Genomic DNA, 18800 nt, shown 5'->3' on the forward strand with positions numbered 1-18800 from the left:
CCACAGGGGATTATTGTGTCCGTCCGTCCGTCGTGCAGGGAGAGACTGGGTGGGGAGGGAGGGGCTGGGTGGGGGGGGGCTGGGTGGGGAGGGGCTGGTCACCCCGTGGTGCCCTTCTAAAACTCAACGTTTAACCTACTCACGCCGGCTTGTGCCCACCCTCACAGTCGGGCATATTTGCGGAATACACCACGCCGCCGTTGACCCTGGCGATTGACCGAGCAACCCAACGTTCCTTACCAGCTCCCTCCGCAGGAATGTGTTTGCGTACATATTTGTTCGTGTTAAAATGTAAAATGCAAACTTACTGTGCAAGAGTTAGGGGGCGGTGGGAATTGATATCGCGATAATCGTGGACTATTTAAATTGTTCTCTGTATCGTATTGTCGCGCGTTACGAGAGCCGCGGTTTCGCAACTCGGCAAACACCCTCCCCCCCCCTACCCAGCCCGCACTTGGTTTGCTCCAGTGACGTCGCGCCCCTGCCCGCTATCTTTGGACTGCGCCACTTTGACAGGCGGGGGACGTGCAAGTGGGTAGGAAGCGTCCGCTGCTGCGTGTCTGTTAACCGGTTCGACGGACCGCGTGGGTCTTACAACATTTGCTGATATCACGTCCGCCTGCCTGCCCGCGTGTGTCGTGTGTCCTCTTGTTCTGTCTGCCTTGTGGTCTTCGTGCGACGAGTTCGATTACCGCCCACGGCTATAACCCATCGGTGCCTGGGCTGGAGATTGAGCGTACCGGTAGTAGGCCCCGTTCAGCACCAGCTCAATTCGCAGCTGCCAGCGTGGTGAAGTATGGTCAAGTAAGGTCAAATCAGGTCAAATAATCTACACGGTCGACGAGACGTGGGGGGGGGGGGGGGGGTGAGGCCTTAATTCATCCAGCAGTGGATTGACGAATGACGGGTAAAACTGCATTGACTTGTGGTTGCAGTGCACGTGGAGCGGTGGCGCAATGGTTAGCGCATTGCAAGCACGAACGGGGCGAATTAAATTAATCCGAACCGGTCCTGGCCTTGATAATGGAACCCCGCGTGATCAATCTGCCCTCCCCCCCCATGTCCACCCCACTACATTAACTCGCACTGGCCAGCGTGGTGAAGTATGGTCAATCTCTAAGCAATGTGTGGGGACTGAGTGACCTATTAAGGGCGCGCAGCTTCGTTTGAGCGGATTCTCAGATGTATTTTATTTGTTTTGAAGAGATACCACACCGCGTCAACCCATAGGTGTTACCCCCTATTCTTGTGCAGGGAAAGTTAGTTTTTAGGTCCATACGGCGCACAGCCGTTTCAATACAGGCACACAAATGTATTTGTGTTTCTCTCCCTTGTGATGGGACTTTGTGGGATGAAAGTTGAGATTCATAAGGGGCCACGGGGTGACCAATAAGGTCTGAATTGGTCTGTAATAAGGTAGGGCAATGATAAGGGTATGCAGATACCATGTGTTCAAATTGGGATTCGTGTATGCATGAAAGGCTCTCGTTTTAAATTGCGATTTAAAGCTTTCGTGACTGCAGGGATTCATCTTCTTGGTTCTTTCGGTAAAGTCACGTAGAAGGGAAATAAGTAATAATAAAACATAATAAAATTCTCACGACGTTTCGGCCACAACGCAAGCAGCCGTCCTCAGGTGAAGAACAGGTCTGTCGGAAAGACAGCGTCTTCAGACAGACCTGTTCGTCGTGAGAATTGTATTTTATTATGTTTATTTTTATTATTTTATTATTTCCCTTCTACGTGACTTTACCGAAAGAACCAAGAATATGAATCCCTGCAGTCACGAAAGCTTTAAATCGAAAGGTGACGACGTTTCGGCCACAACGCAAGCAGCCGTCCTCAGGTGAAGAACAGGGCTGTCGGAAAGACAGCGTCTGAATCCACTGCTGGATGAGGGCCCTCCACACCACCGTTGCGAGCGTTATGTTGGACCATACTTCACCACACTCACCCGATGTGGCTCTGTGAAGGCGGCAAGCGTGCAGGTGGGAACATAGAACAGTGCAGTACAATGGATTGCTCTCCTCGGCAGCCTATAATAACAACAACAACCCGCCCTTTGCACGGCAGTAACGAAATCTCTAAGCACTGACCAGGCTCTATATATACACACCTGCTTAGCTTCCGAGATGGAGTACATAGCGAGTTCTTTTGATCCTAAGGCATACAAGATGTATGATGATGCCGGCGGTGCTAAACATGTACAAATAGACGCGTCATTACGTCTGAGCAGTTGCCGGGACATGTATGTTTTTTTTGTATCTCTCAACAATAAGCCGACAGCATTGCCTCCTGTCCCCAACGCAACCTCCCGTGTCACTGGCCCCATCTATCCTGGCACCTTAACTCTGCTGAGATAATAACACAACAACAACAACATCAACAACAAATATGCAACAGTGGCCTCCATGTTCACGCGTCGTTAGCGAATGGTTCAGTGTGGGGCTTGTTGCTGTTGCTGTCAGATTTCTAGCGTGAGAACATTTTTCATAATAAACGTTTTTGGGTTAGCAAAAAAGTGTCACGTTGACAAAAGACAATTAATTCACTACTTTAGCCCACCGGTGTGTTGAAGAGTGAATCCACAACATTTACAATTTTTGAGTAGTACGACGTTTCGCTGGTAAGTACATCCAGCATCATCGGGCAATTCGCCAAAATGGTAAAGCCCTCACATGAAAAAATTTGACGACCGGTCTTAATCGCAGATAATGGCTGCAAGTCACCACCACCCGACACAGCCAACTAGTAAGGTTTGTCACGTGAGCAAAACATGACAATTTGTTACGAGTTCAGCACACTGAGAGTGAACCCACAACATTTACAATTCATTTAAAGTTCACTCTCCAACACACCGGTGTGCTGAACTAGTAACGAACTGGCGTGTTCTGTTTACGTGACAAACCTTACTAATTGGGTGTGTCGGGTGGTGGCGGGCTTAACGACACTTTTATTTACGCGATCTAATCCAAAAAAAAACTCTTATTGATCATACTGGACGCGAAAGCCTAAGTGTTAAGCTGACAACCGCATCTCCAAACACTGCGTAGAATAGTGGGCATTGTGTGTGTGACTGGGGTAGTACTGGTGAGTGTATATTCGTATATGGAGGATGTGGCTCCAGATTATAATTTTTTGGGGATTAATCTAGATGTGATCATTTGGACGATCCAAGAAAAAATGTTTCGGATTGATCCGAAACAGGAAGTGTCGTCACTAACGTCACATTAACTCAGCTGTATTCCATCTCAAAGTTGGTGGCACGTGCCGTTGAGTGATGTCGGCGCGGGATGGCTGTCGGTGGCGATTCGATTCGTCTACAATTTGGAGAAGAGGAGTTTGTTAAAGCCGCAAAGGAGAGAGTTGCGGTGAGCTAGCGAGTCGCGATGTGATGGGGGGGGGCGGGTATAAGATGATGATTGTGCTTGCGATGCAGGACAACTACAATTCCAGTTCTTGAATTTTTGTGATGCTTTGTAAAAGTAAAAAACTAAATTTGAACCTCGTTGCGACCTTGGGAGGGGGGGGTACGTATCGTTATACCCTCTCGTGGCGGCAAGACGGCAAGACGCCGCGAAATCTGTGTGATTTCAGGCCAGGTATCGCTTGATGCCCACAAGCGAAATCACCGTCGCCAAGAATGAATAGTGCTTGTGGAGTGACATGGAATGGGTCACTACGGCGTGTAGCACTGGCTGCTGACAAGAAGGCCCTCGGCTGCTATAGCAACCCTGTCGGCCAGCAGGTGATGGGGGTAGGCAGGAGGACGGGATGTGGGGAGAGGTGACGGAGGGGGCACGGGAGAAAGCCGGGAACCTTCGAGGGGGTTTTGGAAGGAGGGCGTAGCCGAGAAGACTCGGGGCAGTTGTTGGAGTTGACCCCTAGAACTCGTCAATTCTTCGTAATTATCTGGAAGACCGCGTCTCTACCCTCGTCTTCAGCGTTGTGGGTCAGGCAGCATGTTGCTGTCCTGACCAGATTGTAGTATTCCCTGTGCCCACGATGGTGTCTCTAAAGTGCATCACTACACGTGCAGAAAGCTCAACCTGGGAGAGGGGGGGGAGTGGTGGTCACGGCAAAAAAAAATGTGTTGCGCATTTAAGAATCCAATATTCATGAAAGCCGCAACGTGATAACGCGAAAGGGATCCGGGTGCGACCAGGTGCGTGGAGGTGAATGCCGAAAGTAAATGAAAGCATGAATAATCCATTCCCTCCATGGGTAGAGCACTTGACATTGCAGTATGTGCTATCAGCTGACTGGCATGCAACTTTAATCGCCCGCTTTTATATTCATCACGTTCTCCGTTACATCAGTTGAACAATAATAATAATTTGTAGGTTTGACAGACATTCTCGTCTTTACGTATTGCGCTTTGTGAATGCACAATCGTAGGAGTACAAAAGAATATACAGTGGTACCCCGGAGATCGAACTTAATTCGTTCCAGAAGGCCATTCCGACACCGATTTGTTCGAACACCGAATTAATTTTCCCCATAAGAATTAATGTAAATTACATTAATTGGTTCCAGACACAAGAAATTTCATTCTAAAGCATTTTTACACGAAGTTTACAGTAATTACATGCATAAAATCATTTTTTTTATAAAACAAGAAACAATAAAATGGAATAAATGAATAAATAAATGGAATAAATGAAATAAATGAACATTGAACTTCACTTTACCTGTAGTAAGGAGAGTTGATGGCTTGAGTGGAAGGTGGTGAGGAGGAGGTGGTGGTGTTATTGTTTGGAAGGAAAGTCCCCTTCCATAATAACGTCGGGTGAACTGCCCTTCTGGGGTTCTTTCTTTTTTGTGCCTCTTTGCTGCCACTGACTGTGAGTCACTTGAGCTGTTTCTGACTAAAAACGTATCTAAAGAGGTTATCACACGGTAAAACCTTTGTCTGGGCAAGCGTCATGCACGCTGGCCATACGCGTCTCAGCCGTACAGGTTCTTTCAAGTCGCGATTGCCCATTCGACCTCCGAATTTCGTTCGGGAAAAAAAAATATTCGGAAATATCGTTCGAACACCGATTTGTTCGAGTTCTGGTGCGTTCCATCTCCGAGCTTCTACTGTACATTCAAACTCCTTTGGCCTGATGTTCATCGTGATCTGCACCCTCAAATGTAACGAAAGACCTTGCTCTTCTAACAATTATAATCTTTTCACCTCGGAATGTGCCGCAGAGTATTCGCTCGCTCTCGAAGGGAGAGAACGACTCGGGAGGAGTGAGGAGGAACCAGAGACGTGCGGGGAAGACAGCAGCCACGCGGTGAGCCGGTGCGAGGGGGCAACACCCTATCTCGTACAGACGGAACAGACCGAGTCCACATTATTGCTTTACCGCCTTCTCCCGGCGAGCCAGAGCATGTATACCTAATCGACGCCCATGTTGAAGACAGTTTTGTACGTACTTACGCATGCGTGTTGAACTTCTTCAACACCATACGTCGCCAACCGTGCTAATCGGAGGTGCACAACATTAGTGTGTGATTCTCATCAGCTCTCGGCTCCTCCAAAGTGCTCGATTGCAGGCCACGTGCAGCACAGCCACGATCACCCAAACAATCTGCGCGTCCGTTCGCATTGTCCACACATTTCCCACGAGAGTTTTTCGCCGATCCAAATTCATTCTAGATTTGAAGCTTTCGTGACTGCAAGGATTCATATTCTTAGGTTTTATTTTTATTTTACTTAATTTAAAAAAAAATTTACCTACGTGACTTTACCGAAAAAAACCTAAGAATATGGATCCAAATTCAGCCCGATGCAGGCCTCTGGAATTGCAATCATTCCTCTTAATATCCACGCCGATGCACGGATAAAGAGGGTAAACCTCATGGCGGTGGCGAAACATTCGTCGTCATTTATTGGGGGTCCAATATTTGACGAGATGGAGCGTTTTGCTTGGGGCCGGGGTACGTCATGGCGAGCAGGGAAGTTTGGACAAGAGTAATAACGTAGCGGCTAGCTTAAGGAAGCGAACGTGTCCGAGAGCACGTCCGCCGGGGAGACGGAGCGATGGAATGGGTTGGTGTGCGGATTGCCACGCGGGCGCTGTCAACATCGGTGGGATCGTGAGATGTGGCCGCGGCTGCGGCGACGGCTTGGGGGGGGGGGGGGAGGAGGCCTGCATCCAGCAGTGGATTGACCATGGCTGAGGATGAGCACAGCGAGGATCAATCAGACTTCTTGGTTCTTTCGGTAAAGTCACGTAGAAGGGAAATAATAAAATAATAAAAATAAAACATAATAAAATAATTATTCAGCTTGTAATGTAAAAATAAAACATGATAAAATATTTTTTTTATAATGTTTTCTTTTTATTAATTTATTATTTCCATTCTACGTGACTTTACCGAAAGAACCAAGAAGATGAATCCCTGCAGTCACGAAAGCTTTAAATCGAAAGATCAATCAGACGTTGATATTTTCGGTGACTTGGTCGTGGTATTTGGCTTCACGTGTTCTCAGACAATCATATATACGTGATACCGAAGTTCTTGTTATTTTTGTTATTGACCAGGTCAAGCCCACTGAGCTATTAGCTCTTTTTTCAGAATCTCAGCGAAGCGGCTTATCACGTGGAAATATATAGCAGCAAAATAATCTGTGGCGGGAAAAAAACGGAAGACCCGGAGAAAAATCTACGCGACCACTGGGAGAGCATGCAAACTCCAAATATACAGCAGCAGGCGTCGGGGTCGGGATCGAATCCACGACCTCCTGCATACCAGACGAGGGCGATAACATCTCCCCCACCCATGACGCGCGCTGTCCCGATGTGAATAGCTCTGACGTGACACGTTTAAGAGGACCACTGATACTTCCTGTGACTTTGAAAATAAATCCAGTAAAACATTTAAATCGATGAAGGCTCTTCTATCTTTAGAGCACCGTTCACAATATGGATCCGAAAGTTTTAACAGCGGCCATTAGGATATGCAGGGCCGAATAGATTTTGCGCTAGCCTTAACGTTCATGGAACAAAAGTTTATTTTCCTCCGTGTACAAGTACGGTAGCGATCACGAGGCTTTTATTTAGCCCAGGTACAAGCTCACATCGATTGTTTGGGAGTATCTGTTACTATACTCACCACCCTCACCTTACCGTATCACCTCGCGGATAGCAATTGTGTTCAAATGTATTTCTACCCAGTTCCACAAGTTTTGATTTGGTCCACAGAGTCCGTGCGTTGTGAGCAGCGAAGGTCAATTATATTCTTACTCAAGAGATTATTGCTCGGTAAATGATTGCTATTCTATATTTTGTTAAACTTCTTCTTTTACTCTTATAATATGTTTAGTCATAACTAGCGGTCTTTTTTATAATTGTTAATCATTTCAACTGATAACGCACCGCAGTTGCCGAACACAGTGTTCACTCATCGCTCTCGTAGAGAGAGGGCAACTCAGAGGCGCCATGAGGAGGAACCACGGACGAGCGGAGAGGCAGCAACCAGGCGTTGAGCCGGCTGCAAATTCCCCTCCAAGCTCTGCGGTCCTCCATATGTGAAGGTGTTATCGGCCAATTAACCCTTTCCCGTTCCGAGATGTCTGCAAGTTGCAGCAGGGTGGGTGTCCCGTTCACCCCTGAATCTTTTAACGTGCAAGCGGTTCAGCATTAATTTTGTTTAAAGAGGTGTAGCGCCATTATTTTTAATGACATCGTACTCACCGCAGAGAACCGTAGCGACATGACCGCACTCTGTGACAGCTGGTGCCAAGTTGTGCCACGTCCCTCCCGCAAGGCCTTGTGGGAGCCCGAAGACGTACCGATAAAGATATTTTAGTTTTTCTTGCGATTCATTAACCCTCTTCGAAAGAGGGTTAATGAGCACTGTCTTTACATGTGGGAGGAAGCGGGAGCACCCGGGAAAAAAACCCATACGTGTGAAGCTGTAACGCGAGCCCACGCAGATGGAACGGATGGAGTCTACTTATTTCCTGTACCGTCTTCTTGGCAAGCCAGGGCACGGCACCCTTCCCGACGACCCACCCGCGGGGAAGGGAGTTTCACGGCGCTAGTGCGGCGATCCACCAACCCTCGCTGCCTTCACAGTGCCGGATTACAGGCAACCACGTGCAGGATAGCCACCACTTGTTAAGGAGTCCAATCGCATATAGCTCGTGTGGCGTATGTCAGAATTCCGCCGTGGCTGGCTGCTCCTGCCCTTCCTGGGTTTTCGCAAAAACTCCCCGAGCTGCAGAAGAATGATCTGCTTGCATGGCGCGCAAGCAACAGTAGCAGCAGCAGCAGCAGCAGCCCATTAATCCGAAGAGGCGATTAACTCAATTAAAAGCCAATTAACAGTGAGCGTAGCCACTCTTAAGCGTGACATGTAATTAATGTCAAGTAATGGCTGGATTATGCCATCCATTGGGAGGGGTCCTGTGTTCCTTCACATCACATCGCACCAGACGCTGCTCGCTGCTACTCACCGCGAGGAACGCTTTTGCTGTAATAGTGCACTGATGCATTTATTCGGCGATGCGCCTGTTCACCGATGCGTTCACCGATGTATCTGTTCGCCAATGCACCTGTTCACCGATGCAACTATTAACCGATGCACCTATTAACCGATGCACCTATTAACCGATGCACCTATGAACCGATGCACCTGTTCACCGATGCGTTCACCGATGTATCTGTTCGCCAATGCACCTGTTCACCGATGCAACTATTAACCGATGCACCTGTTCACCGATGCAACTATTAACCGATGCACCTATGAACCGATGCACCTGTTCACCGATGCACCTGTTCACCGATGCATCTGCTCGTCGATGAATTGAAACGCTTGGACTCGTGGCCCTCGCGTTCATAAGAATCGGTTTGTGTAAGGAAAATTATGAATTGGTTCGTGTCACCCCAGAAAGCCGTTCCAGATGCTTCCATTCAGAATTGCTGGATGAAGGCCTCCCCCGTGCCAAGTCAGCCACTGGTTTTATTTGACCATACTTCACCATTCTGCTCAACAACGAAGAAAAAAGCAATTGGGTGTCTGGGGGGCTTATACCCAGTCGTAATGATCATCTGTCTCTCTGTACACTAATGGTAAAATACATATTTATTCAATCCCAGGTCTTTCTGTCTTAAAAATAGACATCCACACTTATACATATGCGGTGCTAAGCTGCTATTTTTAAAATCACAATGCCGTAATTTACTCGGTGGGTGGGTGCGTGGGTGGACAGCCGACACCACCCCAGCCTTTATAGAGGTACTCGCTAATTGCGCTACCCCTCACAGTCCACAATTGTAAATTATGTTTTGTATTTGGTGTATGTGGGTGTGTGTATCTTAATAGGTGAGCGGTAGTGTAATGGTTAGCGCGCTACGCTACGAACCCGGCGACCCGAGTTCGATTCCTGCTCATAGCCAACACCAGTGACGATTTTCTGAACTGGTCCCAAACCTCCCCTAGATCGACTCAGCTTCGAATAACTACCTGGTGTGGTGTAAACATCGACCCCTGGGGAGACAAAGGCGACCGGGCGTGGTGTTGGCCACCAACCCCCTCGTGTGCCGTGCCGGCCTTCATGGGTGCTCGTTAACAGCACTTGCCCCTACGCGCATCTCACTCGGTTCTTTGTCTGGCCGTCTTAATGCGTGTGCGTACATCGTATGTTGCAAGCCCCACCTATTACATTATTTGCTACGGGGAAATTGTTTTTGCTTCACGTGTTTTCACTAAACGCATCTACTGCGTGAAACAAGGGATCTCTGTTTTCTTGCATACCGGTACTTTCTAAGCACCTGTGCAGGCCAGAGCCAATCAGGAGAGCCACATACGGAGCGACATTTTCCCTGAACATTTTTTCTTATTCATTGAGTTTTTTTCCACTCCCCTCTCTCTGCCCGTGCTGGGAAAGTGGGTCGCCAACAAAGACTGCAGATCACTCCGGGCTACCCGCGACGCCGGGATGCCGTGACCTGATCATAAACAATGGCGCTGCTCGATAACTTACAAGGCGCACGCCAAAGTCGCACACGCTCATTGCGTGTACGTGTGTATGTCGAATTTCTTTCGCACCGTACGTAGCCGACCGTGCTAATCGGAGGTGCAGGGAAGGCCAGCAAACTGAACACAAAAATCAGTTCTAAAGAAATTCGTTTTTAATGTAAATGATTTAAAAGTGCATAGCTCCAGTGGCTTCCTAATATCGGAAGGAAGAGCGTTCCAGACGGCCGCGGAAGCGCATGTGAAAGCGCGCGATGCGGTGACCGTCTTCGTTCGATGGCCTAGCCAAAAGCCATTGCTGCGAGGATGACCGGAGTTCGCGTGGTGATGGTTGATACTCATTCATGGAGATGGCCAAACGTCCAAATGTAGGATCGTAGAGCTTGGGCAAATGTTGGCGGCACCGGGTTCTGGCTGCCTTCCTCCACTTTGTCTGCACTTTCTTCTGCGCCTCTGTGCAAAAAAAGAAAACGACCACTCCCGTTTCAATTTTCACGGCATTTCGAGGTGCACGTTGCATGAATTACAATATTATAGAAAAATATATCTTTTTTTTTTATTTAAAGCTTTCGTGACTGCAGGGATTCATATTCTTGGTTCTTTCGGTAAAGTCACGTAGAAGGGAAATAATAAAATATTTTTATTATTTTATTATTTCCCTTCTACGTGACTTTACCGAAAGAACCAAGAATATATATTGTTATTAGTGCTGCATTCTGTATGTAGTATGTGAAGGACGCAACAGTTGCACTTGAGGAATAAGCCAAACCACCCCTGCACACGGACCGGCGTGACGGGATGGGCGCTGGGAGGCCCCTGGCGTTCACCGGCAGAGTTGCACCCTGGGAATAACGCCGCAGGGTCACAGGAAGGGTCACGTGGAGAGCTCTCCACAGCAGATGCGGAGCAGGTTGTTGTTGAGACTGACAGCAAGGAGTGGAGATTACAGCTGCGATGGCCGACTGTTCAAGCGATCGATTACTACACCAAACCGATAATTAGTTCGCCGCGTTGGCAAGATGTTAAATCCCTCGTCTGATATGCAGGAGGTCGTGGGTTCGATCCCGGCCCTGGCGATGTCTGCTGTACATTTGGAGTTTGCGTGTCTCTCTCTCTCCCCGTGGTCGCGTGGGTTTTTTCTCCGGGCCCTCCTGTTTTTCCCTCCACATGTAGAAACATGCATTTAGAGTATTTGGCTGCTGAAATGTCCACATGATAAGCCACTTCGTTGAGCTATCATCTGTGACCCGGTCGCTTCTGAAAAAGAGCTACATAACTCAGTGGGCCTCACCTGGTAAAATAAAAATAGAATGGATTGCCCGACCGATCGGATCGCACGAAAAATAGTTGGGGGTGTAAAACAAAAGTCTCACCTCTGTTCCCGCGTGTGTCGCTGGACGGGAGGTGGTGGGCGTGGGGCTGTGGGGACCGTCATCGGCATCATCGGCCATCAACGGTCATCATCAGCCACCGTCACCCACTGGGTATAGTTTGAAGGGGGGTTTCCTGCCTTCGGAAAAGGGGATGTGGGATTCAGCCTCCACACTTTTAGGGGAAGGGGGGCAGGGGGCATGAGTGATCGACCAGGAATAAAGTCGTCGATTAATCGTCCCCGCCTCTAGTTGGGATACAAGGCAGGGAGCCGAAAATTGTCATAATGCATCGAGAGTTGTTGCGTGCTTATGGACGGCCGTACAAATTCGCGCGATCATTGTTACGCGACGGGGCGTTGAGAACCGAGATAATACGGCAGGTAGTTGAGGCAGCGGTGTGTGCGCGCGTGCATGTGCCATGCTCTTTTTGTACAAACAACAAACACAGAGCACTTCCCATCGGTAAACACCGATCAGTGGTTCGCGCGAACTGAGATTTATACACGAGCAGAACGGGCGGACAGATTGGCAACCGCGGAGCTTTTGGGGTGTCGGTCGGCTTTTGGGGAAGAAGAAAATAAATCAATCCCAAGGCAGCACGGAGCGAGGTCGGGGGAGGCTCACGTAAACGCGCGACCTCCCCCGGTGACGAGAGAGCGAAGTGAACTGCGCTGAGCTAAAAACACAATCGGGGGGGGGGTGGGGGTGCGTGGGGGGACACGGTGGCGACGAGGCAATCTCGGCCGCGTGCCCCCTCCCCGCCCCCCCCCCCCGGTGTTTACAAGAGCCAGATTTGTGCCACCGAGTGAAGCTGCCTTGGGCAACCCCTCCGGCAGCGCTGGTCCGGGATGGGGGGGATTTTGGATCGCCCCGCCTGGACGTGACGGTGGATTCGGCCACCGATTGCCTCCGCGCGAAGTTGGCTAGGAGACGCCCGATTTTTTATTTTATTTTCCTGCCGGGCAGTGAAGTTCACAGCAAGTGTCGCGTTGTCCCGTGTTTGCACATCAGCGTAGTCGTCGTCGTCGCCGTAGCGATTCTACGTGAATGTAGGTCGTTGTGGAAATGTGTACGATTAAGATGATGTCGTTGTCATTGATTTTAGTTTCTCTTTTTAAAGCGGGTGTATAACTTGTAGCGGCTGTCTCGTGGCCGCCGAGGGTGTCAGCTGGCTGAGTCCCCGAGTGAAGCCCGTGGAGCTGCCTGGCTCAAAGGGTTTCTATTTCTGAGTCTCGTCATCGACATTATTGGAATTTATTATTGTCATTCAACATTTATAATAATCAATATTATCATAAAAAATTGTCATCATCATTACATCCTCTACATTGTCATCATCGTCGTCATCATCGTCGTCATCATCTTTATCAATCACCACTGCCTCTCCGAGTCCGAAGACTGTTCCGGGATGGGGTGGACCCTTAGTTGATTCGACGCAAAGTGCCTGACGAGTTCGTTAATGCCGTAGGTTTATCGTACAAATTCATCGTCACCTTTTAACTAATTGTAATATCTCGCACGGATAATTCCCGTGAGATGGTTCATCTCGTTTCGCAAGGACGTGCAGGGAGCTGAGTGGAACGCACACGTGGCAAATCCCCGTAACGGCACGCATACAAACATTTTAAAATCTCTACAAACGTATTCTGCGCACGTTTATACGGTGTGATCATACATTTACACAGAGTCTATGGGCAGTGTTGAGTCGATGGGCAGTGTTGAGTCTATGGGCAGTGTTGAGTCTGTGGGCAGTGTTGAGTCTGTGGGCAATGTTGAGTCTGTGGGCAGTGTTGAGTCTGTGGGCAGTGTTGAGTCTATGGGCAGTGTTGAGTCTATGGACAGTGTTGAGTCTATGGGCAGTGTTGAGTCTGTGGGCAGTGTTGAGTCTGTGGGCAATGTTGAGTCTGTGGGCAGTGTTGAGTCTGTGGGCAGTGTTGAGTCGATGGGCAGTGTTGAGTCTGTGGGCAGTGTTGAGTCTATGGGCAGTGTTGAGTCTATCGGCAGTGTTGAGTCTATGGGCAGTGTTGAGTCTATGGGCAGTGTTGAGTCTATGGGTGGCAGTGTTGAGTCTATGGGCAGTATTGGTCTATGGGCAGTGTTGAGTTTATGGGCAGTGTTGAGTCTTTGTATGTGCATATATGGAACTTATTTCGCACCGTACGTAGCCAACCGTGCTAATCGGAGTTTAAAATCTGTCCGTGTGCCGCGCACAGAGGGAAGCCTCCGAGCTTAGCGGTGGTCACCAGCCATGGCGAGCGGAGGCTCAGCTCCGCCAAACTTCTCCTGGGTGGAACCGGGCCGGCTGGCAGGCCTGGCCATGCCGTGCCACGCCTCGCACTACCGCTACTTGTACGAGTGCGGCGTGCGTCACCTGGTGTCGCTCACGCACGGCGCGCCGCGTCACGCCGACACGTGCCCGGGCATCCGCCTGCACGCCATCAAGATCGAGGACTTCCAGCCGCCGTTGCCGGAGCAAATCGAACGTTTCCTCGACATCGTGAGCGACGCTGGCGCCAAGGGAGAGGTAGTCCAGCAAGGGGGGGTGGGGGGGGAGGAAGTTTTTCACAGTTTTCCGTTCTTCCCTCGTTTATCTATTTAGCGAATGCTTTTGCACGTGACTTTTACGCAGTTAGAGCACCGTTCGTAATACAGGTGAAGTGCTCACAAGTGACGCCATCACATCTAGCAATCTATTTAAGGAACGAAACGGGAGGATTTCTTCACAAATGTGGCTGTCGCCTGATGAAGCTGGTTGTAATTACCGGCGAAACGTCGTACTCAGATTGTAAATGTTGTGGCTTGGCTCTCCAACACAAAAAAACTTGTATTATGGAGGTCTTATCTGATCAACATTAAAACATTTTAATAATTTGAAGTGAAAATGTTACCGTTTTTGATCGATGGCGTTCAAGGAACTGCTTCTAAATTGCAAATATTTACCTCACAGCAGCCTGGCTGGCCACGATTTGGCATATTCTGTTGACAAACCTTACTAATTGGCTGTGTCGGGTGATTGCAGGTTTAATGACACATTTATATATTTACATATCATTGTTCATTTCACACATCTTCATATTCATCACGCGCTGCCATCCTTCTCATCAACTCATCTCATCGTTGAACTGGTTTGCTGTACGATTGCCTTGGTTGAGGCGCTATATCAATTAAATGAAGATAAGATAAGATTTTTTAACGATTTTTTTTTAGTTTACAGACGATTTCGGGTTATTTCCTTATCGTTTACATCACACGCTTTGGGCGGCAGATTTGTACCAGAAATGCACCGCGTCTTGAAGCTAAAATAAAATTGACCGAGCTTGACTATATTTATTTACGCTATCTTCGGGCTCAGCAAAAGCGACGTCACGCAAATGAGTATGCGGTGGTGCAAACTTCACCACCTGTGAAACAAAGGCGGCTCGGCATGTCGCCGGACACACCATCCACTCGTGCGCCATGCCTGCCGGCGTAGGTGCTCGCCGAGGGCCCTTGCCCCAGCGGCCTGCCGAAGGCTACGCTGGGGGATCTTTGTCTTTGTATCATATCTGTGCATGTGTGACCGTGTGTGCGTGTGTGCGTGTGTGCGTGTGTGTGTGCATGCACACAGTGTAGCGGTTAGCGCACTGCGCTATGAACCCGGCGACCCGAGTTCGATTCCCGTTCACGGCCAACACCAGTGACGATTATCTGAACCGGTCCCGGGCCTCCCCTAGGTCGACTCAGCCTAAAATGAGTACCCAGTGCGATGTGTAAACATCGCCGCTAGGGAGACAAAGGCGGCCGGGCGTGGTGTTGGCCACCCACCCCCTCGTGTGTCGTGCCGGCCTTCATAGGTGCTCGCTAACAGCACTTGCCCCTACAGTCTGTTAAGGCTATACGGGGGATCTTTGCCTTTGTGTGCGCATGCAGGCGGTGGCCGTGCACTGCATGCACGGGCACGGCCGCACGGGCACCATGCTCGCGTGCTTCCTGGTGCGCCAGCGGGCGCTGTCGGGGCTGGATGCTGTGGCCGAGATCCGCCGGCTCCGGCCTGGGTCCATCGAGACGCGCGAGCAGGAGATCGCCGTCACGCGCTTCTACCAGCGACACAAGTGACGTGCGGGGCGTGGCGTCTGATGTGTGATGTGCGGTGTGGGACGTGCGGTGTGTGACGTGCGGTGTGTGACGTGTGGTGTGTGATGTGTGATGTGCGGTGTGTGACGTGCGGTGTGTGACGTGCGGGGCATGGCGTGCGGTGCGTGGCGTGCGGTGTGGCATGCGGTGCGTGACGTGCGGTGCGTGCGGTGTGTGGCGTGCGGTGTGTGATGTGCGGTGTGTGGCGTTGCACCGCGGGGCATTGTTAAACACTCCGCTCGTATCATGAGCATACGAATCGATGTGCGGTCGGGACGCGTCGCTGCGCACTCACCACACTCGCTACACTCGCTGTACTAGCTGCACTCACTGCACTCACCGCTTGCACCGCACTCACCGCTCATGTCGTCACTGCCGCAGCTGCTGCTGCTCGCGTTTTGAATGACGGTCTCGGCGTTTCGACAATACCACACAACCCGCCCCTTACTTTATGGACATCTGAGACAAAGAGCTTCATAGCTCATTGGATTCCTCCTCCAGTCTAGATAAAGAATCTGGTTCTCAAGCCTCTTATACCTTGCAGACCGGACGTTGGGAACAGCTGGCCTTGAGCGAGCTGGAGAAGAGAGAGCTCTTGTAGACGGTGTGTTAGGCCTCCTCTTTCATAATGGCCAGACGTCTTCGAAGAGCTGGGAGCAAGCCACACTTGACCCCACTACACGCGACCCTTTCTATCTATTGAATGCGACGAACCGATTTATACCACTGGGTGGACAGAGGCAATGGTGGGGGGAGGGGTTGTATTTTTGAAGCCGTTGTTTCAACCGCCACGCCAGGAGATGTCGTTGCAAACCTTTGACCTTTTGGACGAAACCTCCAGCGTGCTGACCACAGCAACCACTGTGGCAGCTCGCGTGATCTCTCGGTAAAAAGGGCGAGTCGTATCTTTCGCTTATCGATGGACGTCGCCATGTGTGCGTCAAACCGGTAACTGATTTAGATTTTTTGTTCACGCAAGTGACGCAAATAGGCACGTGCCAGGAGATGGAATCGAACCGGCGACCTCTGGAGCACGCTGCTAACCGTTAAATTGGGGGTCGACGTACATACGTACGTAAGTTACGTAAGTTGAACCTCTTTCGATTTGAAGCTTTCGTGACTGCAGGAATCCATACTAAAATTAATAGATCTATAAATTTTCTATCTACGTGACTTTACCGTATGTAGCCAACCATGTGCGCCAATCGGAGTGGGTAAGGGTTAAATTTCGATTTAAAGCTTTCGTGACTCCAGGGATTCATCTTCTTGGTTCTTTCGGTAAAGTCACGTAGAAGGGAAATAATAAAATAATAAAAATAAAACATAATTGTATTTTATTATGGGTCAGGGTTAGTTCAATTTCTCTGCGTCCGCTAAAAGGGAAAACACTGCTCGCATGTCAACGAGAAAACCGTTTCGCTTGTCGACTTTGTTCAAACTTCCTGGGTGTCCCAGTGGTGTCGTTGCGTGACGCCCAAATGCGGCTCCGGCCGATTGCCCCCGCCGCGTACGCCGACCATCACGAACGTGGCAACGGTAATATCTCAACACCCGCACGGGCTGCCTTGGCATGGTTTGTGCGTCCAATTAAAAACCCTATTTGCTCCTGTCAAAGACTTTTAATTTTTCCGAAAAGTTGTCCGACCTACTGGGACGACGGGGTATTTAAATTGTTTTCCTCTGCCTGTGGGTCACGCCACTCCCCCCACCACATCCAGAGGGGGGAGGGTGCAGGCTTTGTTTCAGTTTCATTGATTAGGTATAACCCTGTGAGCCATGCGGCTCTTGACTCGGGTGCAACCGCAACGAAACAAAAACATGAACAAGAAACATCTTAAAGTGACTGACTGCACGCAACAGAAAAATCCTGGAAAAAACTGCAAAATTTCTTCCAGAAAAAGCACCGTATTTCAACGCTGTGTGCAAAAATCCCAGTGGGATGCAAGTCAAACAATAACAACCATAAGAAAATGTAGATTAAAGTTATCAGGCTAACTCTGTACTACAACAAACAAACATGGCTAAACCAAAACGTTTTCAAAATCACCAAAATAAAGCTATAAAAACACGGCATGGATGCCGTGGCATGGATACCGTGCAGGATAAATGCTGAAAGTGTGTGTGTGTGTGTGGAGAGAATGTAGCTCCCAGGTGGTGACAAAGCTCGCAGATGCACAACGCAAAACGAATGTGTTATTATTGTAGCACCGCTATTATTGTTACAATAATAATAGCACTGCTACAATATAATCAGTATACACGATGCACCTTTACCGACACAAAGCGCTCGAGTACACAGCACAAAACACATGGCTACCTACCGCTGCGTTGAGTGGAGGTGTGGACATGTGTGTTTCCTGAGTAACCACGGTGGTATTTTTTGGGGCTGCAGTGGAGGTGTATTAGGGTGAACCACCCCAGAAATTCAATCCTGCTTGTCGTTTAAATGACAGGCAGATTTTATGAAGTTGGGAAAAAATAACGGCCCATTTATTGTTCAAAACGTGTTTTTTGTTGCTGATGCGTTTCGCTTCGTAAGTTATCTCACCAAACCGGAGGAATGTTGAAAAGCGAGCGTGCAGTTTTTCCCGGTTTCGTACGACGTTTCGCTGGAGATTTCAGCCAGCATCATAAGGTCGTCGACAGCAGCTGAGCTCTCGCGTGGACCCGATGGTGGTGGCTGTAACGATGCACTGCTATGTTTGTAATCTGCAGCGAAACGTCGGACAAATGTTGTGAGAAAAACATTATGCTTGCTTTTCGATGATGCTGCCGATTTGCCGATGAACCAAATCGATTGGACATTTGTGAGAAAGACGTGTTTAGTTCATCGGATTCCTTCAGGATGAATCAATATTGTTATTCTGATATTTGCCCATGATGTGACAACTTGATTTGATTGCCGAGTGGTCGAGGGTTTACAGTAAAACAAAGAAATGGCATTATACACTACACGACGATCTAACACGAAATAAACTAATTGAGAATCATAATATTGGTCTTGAAAGTTTACTTTTAAAAATGTGTTTATATCATTGTGTTTGTTGGCAGTCACCTGAGTCTGGTTATCGCCCCACTGAGAGACCACTTTCCACAAAGTTATTTTCTTTAAAATCAAACCATTAGTTTATTCGCCCATAAAACCAAACGGAGCCACTAAATAGTATTGATTTGTCCAGAATGCTCAGCGTGTTGCTATATTTGGCCAGTACCTGCAATGACAATACGCTTATATAAGCGCACAACTTTATCTTCCTGTGATGAACGCTGCACTTTCCGTCGCCCCCTGCATGAACGATGTCGGCGCAGGGACAGACGTTCGACTACGTTGGAATCGAT

At 49.0% G+C, this 18800-nt stretch overlaps 1 protein-coding gene across 7 annotated transcripts; it reads left to right on the top strand.

The window, feature by feature from the left end:
* Positions 1 to 462: 462 nt before the first annotated feature.
* DUSP23 (dual specificity phosphatase 23) lies at positions 463 to 18454 on the top strand. Of its 7 annotated transcripts, none has more exons than XM_078604419.1 (5): positions 465 to 535; positions 3258 to 3371; positions 5197 to 5282; positions 13562 to 13872; positions 15258 to 18454. In XM_078604419.1, the coding sequence occupies exons 4-5, from the start codon at positions 13597 to 13599 to the stop codon at positions 15441 to 15443; spliced, it is 462 nt and encodes a 153-aa protein (XP_078460545.1). In that variant the 5' UTR covers positions 465 to 535; positions 3258 to 3371; positions 5197 to 5282; positions 13562 to 13596; the 3' UTR covers positions 15444 to 18454. The 7 variants fall into 7 exon arrangements, with proteins under 7 accessions (XP_078460547.1, XP_078460545.1, XP_078460546.1 ...); XM_078604418.1 differs by having other exon boundaries at positions 525 to 584; XM_078604421.1 differs by lacking the exon at positions 3258 to 3371 and having other exon boundaries at positions 463 to 531.
* Positions 18455 to 18800: the final 346 nt, after the last annotated feature.

Source organism: Lampetra planeri, chromosome 22, assembly GCF_965212315.1.
Source record: "Lampetra planeri chromosome 22, kcLamPlan1.2.h2, whole genome shotgun sequence".
NCBI lineage: Eukaryota > Metazoa > Chordata > Hyperoartia > Petromyzontiformes > Petromyzontidae > Lampetra > Lampetra planeri.